This window comes from Adiantum capillus-veneris, chromosome 27 (assembly GCF_014529385.1).
Source record: "Adiantum capillus-veneris isolate H3 chromosome 27, ASM1452938v2, whole genome shotgun sequence".
In the NCBI taxonomy this organism is placed as follows: domain Eukaryota; kingdom Viridiplantae; phylum Streptophyta; class Polypodiopsida; order Polypodiales; family Pteridaceae; genus Adiantum; species Adiantum capillus-veneris.
In genome coordinates, this window is record NC_140957.1 from 71,821,686 (window position 1) to 71,829,478 (window position 7,793).

The 7,793-nt window shown below is 43.7% G+C and overlaps 1 protein-coding gene across 1 annotated transcript; it reads right to left on the bottom strand.

Annotated features, from left to right (window-relative positions):
* Positions 1 to 3,730: 3,730 nt before the first annotated feature.
* On the bottom strand, positions 3,731 to 7,509 carry LOC147422181 (uncharacterized). Its single transcript, XM_086502893.1, has 2 exons — positions 5,853 to 7,509; positions 3,731 to 5,339 (listed from the first exon to the last, which is right to left on the bottom strand). Exons 1-2 carry the CDS (start codon positions 7,373 to 7,375, stop codon positions 3,869 to 3,871), a joined length of 2,994 nt encoding a protein of 997 aa, XP_086359019.1. The 5' UTR covers positions 7,376 to 7,509; the 3' UTR covers positions 3,731 to 3,868.
* Positions 7,510 to 7,793: the final 284 nt, after the last annotated feature.

Sequence of the window (7,793 nt, forward strand, 5' to 3'; positions counted from 1 at the left end):
GACTGACACTGGCGCCCACTATTTCAAATATGTGTCACGACAAAGTCCCTAAGTGCTGGTCCAATCAGTTTTTTAGACCATTTTTAGCACGGCGTATCAAGAGAAATTCCAGTGGCCAAAAATTGTCGAATACTTAGAATGACTTGTTAAGGTACAAGTACTGCTAAACAACATTACAGATGATTGTTTATACATATAGCAAATGAAAAAGTTTCATTGTTTGTACCTAGAAGTGATCATTGCTTCACCTTCTAGTTGAGACATTTCAGTAAGGCTTGCATGAGATTGCAAACTGAAAGTATTTAGTTTCTTTTCATACCTATTTACATTCCTTTTTAATGTGTGCTAAGCGCATCACATTTGCCATAAGTATTGGCAAGGATCACCATGGATATACATGTTCGGATCTGTTTTTTGCTAAATGCATGCACACTAAGTGTTATGGGCCCTAGTGTTTAACAAAGCCTAATTTGGAACGGCATGCATATTACTCAAGTTGTTGCTTAGGAAGCATTTTGCACTCTATGTGCAGTATCTCTATGAGATTACTTTTTAGGTCTACCAATCACCAATAGAGGTCATAACTCGGTTTGGATGCTTGTAGATTTTTCAAGTTAACCACGAGGGTTATTCATTCCATTGTTGATTCTTCAGCAATGTGGTACAATATTGTTATCCCGTTTACCAGCCATCTGGAAAGTCTGGCTGTAAACCGTGGGGAAAACACACCTCAGTACTGTCACTTACCCAAGGGGATATGCAGATTACAAAGTGTAATCTTGTGATAAAGGATATGCAAGTGTATACGTTAGCATCCTGCGATCCAATTAGTAAGCATTTATTGCTCTTCTTGGAGTTTACTTACTATCAGTTAATGCATGTTGCGACTCGGTAGTATCTTCATGTATAAATCAAGTTCTCAACCTTGAACACTAGTGATGGTGGGGTTGTTTACTGCTGAGATTGAAAAACAAGTCAAGGACTTAAACTTGACTAATGAGTATGTTAGCAAGTTACTTTCATGGAAAGTGAAACGAGGTACTCTTTAGGGTACATCTTTGTGTAATAACTTGTTTTGAATACTCATGTGTGTTCTAAATGGAGTCCACACACAAAGATAGGATAGGAATCGGTAACACAAGCTGGTTGCAATGGACAACAATGTGGAAAATCAAGATGTTACTCTTGGTTTCATTGAGCCTCCTGCGGAACCGTGTTCCGATCAACCAAACAGCTGGATCCATGAAGGATGCCACTTGGAAAAACATTAGTGTTTTTAAGAAGAAGTCTCCTACTTTTGTTTTCAAGGAAGAAAACTCTTCTTAAGGGGGAAGTAATGTCAGGACACCAGCAAGGCCGGACTAGACAAGGACAGGGCCGGGCTAGGCGGTGTGGAATAAGGAGTCCAACTAGGACAAAGGACCAAAGGCTTGCCTATTAAAAGGGTGGTTGGGTGGTGGACTCTCATACTCTAGTTTCCCCTACTCTTACACAAGACGCACCATATACCTAGCTAAGTGCAATTGGCGGCAAGTGACCACCAACCTACCGAGGTCCTTGCCCCAACCACATATGTGGTGCATCCCTCACAAAAGCTCATGATGTTGTGGTAAGTGTGAGGTGCAGCAGAAGTGAATGATAGTGGTGATAGCTCAGAATGAGTGCTCAATAAGTTTCTTGTATTTTCATGAGAGAGATGTGAAATAGACAAGAGAGAATGATACTAAGAGTTAAGGTTTGTGTGTGTGTGTGTGTGTGTGTGTGTGTGTGTGTGTGTGTGAGAGAGAGAGAGAGAGAGAGAGAGAGAGGGGCTAAGGGCTGAAAACTGAAAACGCTAAGAGCTAGGTCTAGATCTGCAACTACGACCTCCTTTGCTACTGCTGCACGAGATGGTGTAGATGGGCTGAAGTCTGAAGACATTGAAGATTGATACGGGGTAATGCTAAAAAACGTTGGTGGGCTGCTCAAGATGAAGCGTTGGTTGAGCTAAAAACACCAGAGATCTGGAAACGCTAGCAGATGTTGTTAGGTACTTGGGTGGTAACTGCCCATGCTGGGTACTATCCATTGGTGAGCCCCATGCTCACCTATATCACCAAAAGAGAGTTAGTCGAGCAAAGTAAGGAACGACATTTTTAAAGGTCTATTAAAAGTTACTTATCAATAAATTAACTTACGGGATAAGAGGTGCTTCACCTACGTGTGAACAATTTTCATGCAGACTGTCCGCAAGACACCTGATATCAGAGAGTATGTTGCTACGTCCTACGTATAGGCTCACAAGGGTGCCGTAACACTTCCTTCGTTGTTCTCAACCCTAGAGGTAGGAGTTACAACTTGTCCACATGCACATAGGGTTAGATGTGCATGTGACAAGAAGTCACAATGTAAGAACTGTTGTAGGAATTTGTAGAAAAGCTCTTGCCAGAGCTACAAGGCCGCCTGAAGGCTCACAACACAGTAGCGGGGAAGCAATTAATCAACTCCAACAACGGGACATCAAGAATGTTGAGCTTACAGTTGCACTTAATTCGAATAAGAGCCACCTCAAAAAGGCTTGTAAAAACACATATGAGCTTCAAGTTACCACGCTTGTATTGTAGAAAAAGCTCTCAGGGGTGCGGTGCACTAGTGAGAACTCCCCATATCATGTGACCTCTTATTTTCCAAGATGGAATATTAAAATCCCTTTAGTTCATGTATCTCTATTAATTTGCCTAAACTTTTTGCATAAAAAAACTTTATTCTTGAACTCGGGCGATACACTAACATGATTGCATACGGCAACCCCTGAGAAAAAGCTACAAGCAGCCAGAAGGTTGTAAAACTGCCATTGAGGACTTCAAACTTAAGCTTTCACCCAACTGAAAGAGACGGATATAAATTGAGCAAGTCTCGATCTGCATCTGAAGATAAGAGTCCAGATACTAGAGCTGTTTCTTGTTAAGGAGTTGTAGTTCCTAACTTAGCACACAAGAGGTTGAACTGGAGAAAAAGCTTCAAGAAACACAGCAAGCACTTGATAACCTGAAAAGCCAGAAGGTTACCTCCGAGCAGACCATTGAAGAGGTGCAGGAGACACCACGGCAGCTTAGGGATGAGAGAGCTGTGACCCAAAATAGAAAGGAAGACGACAAGGGTGTGCAAGAGCTTGAGCATACAAGTGGGGGTCTTGGAGAATTCCATCTCTCAAAATCTGCAAATTGCCAACACGAGGCTTGTCAAGAGCTGAACAAGTGGAAAGACACACAGAGAACTTCACCTAGAGCTATCCTCTGCAATTGCTCCGTTAGCCTCCACAAAAGCCCAAGATGGAAGACTACCCAAGTGCTTCACGTGGAGATGGAGGAAACCCTACCTCCTGAATTCGAGCAGTCATCGACAAGCCAGTTCTAGCGCAAGAAGAATTTACCAGCATCTCTGCTCGAGCAGAGGAAACAGACCCTGGTTTTTCTTCCGAGCAGAAAAAATACATCCATATCCCGCCTGTAAGGAGATGAAGATATCATGAGCCTTCTATTTAGGACCTATTTTGCACATTTTCAACCTTGCAGCTTAGCTCTTGTAGATCTTAGACGCACCCTTCTTGACCCTGTGCAAGAACCTACTCGGGTAGACTGTAGAACTCACGAGTAGCAAGCCGGTATATATAAAGCTGTATATACAATCCCATGAGAGAGAGAGAGAGAGAGAGAGAGAGAGAGAGAGAGTTTAGCTTATACACAAATGATGGTCCACAATGAACAAATTTTGTCAAGAACACTTGTAAAGAGATCATACAACATCTGGTTCTCAGCAAAGAATTTGCCAAAAACACTTGTAAAGATCATACAACACCTAATTTTTTGGTTTTTCAGATTGAATGCTTTCATAGCAACTCCCTGCTGTTGCCTGGTGTCTTAATGAGCTCAAGAATCTGTACCACCTCAGCCATGGATGGCCTATTGGAAGGCACTTGTGAAGTGCATATCAAGCCTAGCTTAATCACAGGTAGCACCTCATCTTCCACGCAGTCTCCCAGGCTCCGGTCTACACACCTCATTGCTTTGCCCTGATCTAGCAAAGCACGAACATAGTCGCAAAGAATCACTACATCATCCTCTCGGTATTCGACTGGCCGCCTTCCTGTCACAAGCTCAAGCACCATCACACCATAGCCATACACATCACATTTCTCATTTATCTTGGAGCTCTGGCATGCAAGTTCTGGCGCCATATACCCAAGAGCACTCTGATATTTGCTGCTCTTTAGGTACTTGTCGAGCATCGGAAGCAGCTTTGCTAGGCCATAATCTGAAATCTGCGGGTTGTATTCGTTGTCCAGTAGTATGTTGCTGGATTTGACAACATAATGAATTACTTGAGGATGGCATGCATGATGGAGGTGAGCTAAACCGCGTGCCGTGCCCAATGCAATCTTGAACCTTCTTGCCCAAGAAAGCGGCAAACCTGTTTGTGTCCTCTCATGAAGCCTGGTATACAAGTTTCCATTAGGAATGAAGTCATATATCAACAGCTGAAGCTGAGGCGTCCAATAGTAACCCTGCAATTCCAACAAATTCCGGTGTTTAATGCTGCCAAGGACCTGCATTTCCTTCTCAAACTCCGCTTGCGTCTTTACCATGGCAGAAGGCATAAGCTTCTTGATAGCAACCATCCTACCATCCCCCAAAACCACTTTATATACAGTACCAAACCCTCCCCTTCCCAGCTCACTCTCCTTATTGAGCAAGGCATCATGGGCTGTGGTGATCCATTCTTCAGCTCTCGGATATGCATTCTTTGCGAACATGACAAGTTTTCCACCAGGTGACTCCGGGCTCAGAGATGGCGAAAAGCTACTAGGCAGAATGTCTGAGTATGATCTCGGAGACCCAGTTTGAGCATATCCATTCAAGACCATCACTATCACTACACCGGCAGAGATGGCGGCAGCTGCTGCTATTGCCAGGATCGCTGAAGCGCTCAATAGCATGTGTCGGTGTTCGATGGCATCCCACGGGTTTGCACGGGCCATTTGATGTGGCATACTTGTGTTAGGGTTGAGGACTATGGGCTTGGGCATCACATTCGGGCATGTTACATTCACATTGGCCCCACATAGGTCCATATTCCCAACGTACGCTGACATGTTGAATCTTAAATACATACCAGTCTCAGGGATGGACCCCTGCAAATGATTGTAAGATACATTAAACTCAGCCAGCTTTTGTGCTTGACCCAACTCTGGGGGAAGCATGCCTGACAAATTGTTGTGGGAAAGGTCTAGAACTTCTAGTTGCTTCAATTTGCCCAGTTCTGGAGGAATGCTTCCTTGTAGATTGTTCTGCTTCAGATTTCTACGAGAAAAGAAACAGGCCACAATTATTCCAGGGAAAGCATGTCCAAGCAAAGGAAAAATAAAAACATAATACTCATATTACTACTGCTAAAGACGCATCTCAACTACACTCATCTTCCTTTGTAGACCGTGCATTCAAATCAATCATGTGCTTCTGCAGACGACTTTTTAAACCGTCATCTATCTAGCATGCTTAGTATGCCATTTCAATGAGTTGCCCTTTGTTGCAGACAATGATAACAGCTGTACACAATACTACCCTCTGGATTGCATTATTATGCCCATTTAATGATCATACAGATATTATGCTTAACATGACACCAAGAGTCAGAGGGCAAGACAACTCTTATGACAAAATAACGGCCATACTCAATACTACCCTCTGGCCTGCATTACTATGCCCATGTGATGATCATACACCTCTAGTGCTTAACATGACAGAGAGGACAGCGGGCAACACTATTCTTCTGAAAAAAAAATTATATCCAAGAGATGTGTAGGGCCAACATACATGTCTGTAAGGCTGGTGCATTCACCCAGAGCAGAGGGGATCAAACCATTTAAATTGTTCACTTCCAGCGACAACACCGCTAGCCTGGTCCAGTTTCCAATGCTTGCAGCAATGCTTCCAGAAAGATTGTTGTGACTCAAGTCTACTATTTGCAGTTGATTGCCTTGTCCTAGATTGAAAACCTCTCCTGACAGAAAATTGTTCGACATATTCACATAAACCATCTTGGCACAGGCGGCAACTGAAGGCAGCACCCCCTTCAGCTGGTTCTGGGCCAAATCAACTGTCTCTAAAGACTCACAATTGTCAAAGAATGCCTTAGGAAGTTCCCCTGTTAGCAAATTGTTTGTTAATTTCAAAGAAACCGAGCTAGGAACTATTAGTTTTTCAGGAATTGAGCCGATAAGGAAGTTTGAGCTTAAATCGATCCTTTTCAGTGTTGGGCAGCTTGACAAGCCGAGTGGAACAGACCCTGAAAGCTTGTTGTGAGAAAGATCCACGTCCTCAAGTGATCTGAGAGATCCCATTGAAGCAGGAATTTGACCATACAAGGCATTGTACGAGAGATTTAAAACCCTTAAGGACTCCAAATTGCTGATCCAGATGGGTATGTTGCCAAAAAGGATGTTGTTAGACAGTTTGAGATATGTGAGAGAGCTCAAGTTGCGTATGCTGCTGGGCAACTCACTTGAAAGAAGATTGTTGCTTAGATCTACATGTTGAAGCAAGCTGCACTTGCCGATTCCCGGGCTTAATGCGCCAGAAAATTTGTTATTTTGAAGCCTTAGCTCCACCAGATTTGGTGAAATAGCAGGCAAAAAACCTGAAATTAAGTTATACGACACATCCAGTTGTCGCAAACTGAAAAGCCTTGCAATGCTTCTAGGCAATGAGTCATCGAGTTTATTTGCTGCCAAATCGAGGGCTCTTAAACGTGCACAAGAACCAATAGTGTGAGGGATGCTTCCTTCCAGGAGATTTTTACGCAGAGAGAGGTAGCGAAGGCTCCTGCATTTGGTGAAAAACTCTTCAGGGATGATTCCAGAGAGCAGATTGTAGGAAAAGTCGAGAGATCTAAGGAGCGGTAAGCTGCCCAATGCAGCATTGAATGAGCCAGATAGCATGTTATGGCTCAAATCCACTACATTGAGCAGAGTAAGCTGAGCTAGGTCAGCAGCTATGGTGCCAGATAGATTGTTATGCGCAAGGGTTAAATTCTGCAAATATGAAACCTTTCCAAGCCCCCTACCCAAGCGCCCGGATAGAGAAAGCCCTTTCAAATCAACAGAAATGACCCTCCCACTTTGTGCATTGCATGCAATGCCCGTCCAATTGCAAGGACTGTCATCATCTTCAGTCCACGAACTCAAAGCATTTGTTGGGTCCATCAGGTCTGCCTTAAAAACAATCAAGCCCAGCACATCATCATTGAGCTGCACAAAGCTGGAGGCGGAGAGGCCGACAAGGAGGCACAGCATGAAAAGCCATGCATGTAAGATCTCTTTTTGCCACATGTTGTCCATAGCACTGAGATTAAACAGTATGAAGAAGAAGCTCAGCTTTAGCTAGAGCCATGGGTAGAGCACCGCAGAAATTTGGGCATGTCGCATGCTGTAGCATCCATGGAGCTTGGTTGAAACAGAGGAATTCAACTCTGAGATTCAAGCTGCAAGTAGCTCTTGCTTGAAAAGAAGTTGTTAGAGCTGGCAGATGTGCAAGGCTGCATCTTGCCCGCTGCTGTAGCCATGGATGTTGCAAATTCAAGGGGCACCCAAATGATTCAAGAAATCTTTCGAGCAGAGAAAAGGCATCTACTCTTCTTGTGTGGACAGAACCGCGACAATGCAGGCTTAAAGAAGCTCCCGAAAAGCTTACAAGCTTCGAAATCATGTGGGAGGAAAAATGTTACCTGCTATAAATGAGCTGGTTGAGCCAGGATCA

Bases quoted from the DNA above. Each gene is read 5' to 3' on its own strand.
- LOC147422181 (XM_086502893.1), bottom strand. From the start codon at position 7,375: ATGGACAACATGTGGCAAAAAGAGATCTTACATGCATGGCTTTTCATG. The intron at 5,340-5,852 runs GTATGTTGGCCC...CTTTTCTCGTAG, and splicing joins TGCACCAGCCTTACAGACAT to AAATCTGAAGCAGAACAATC.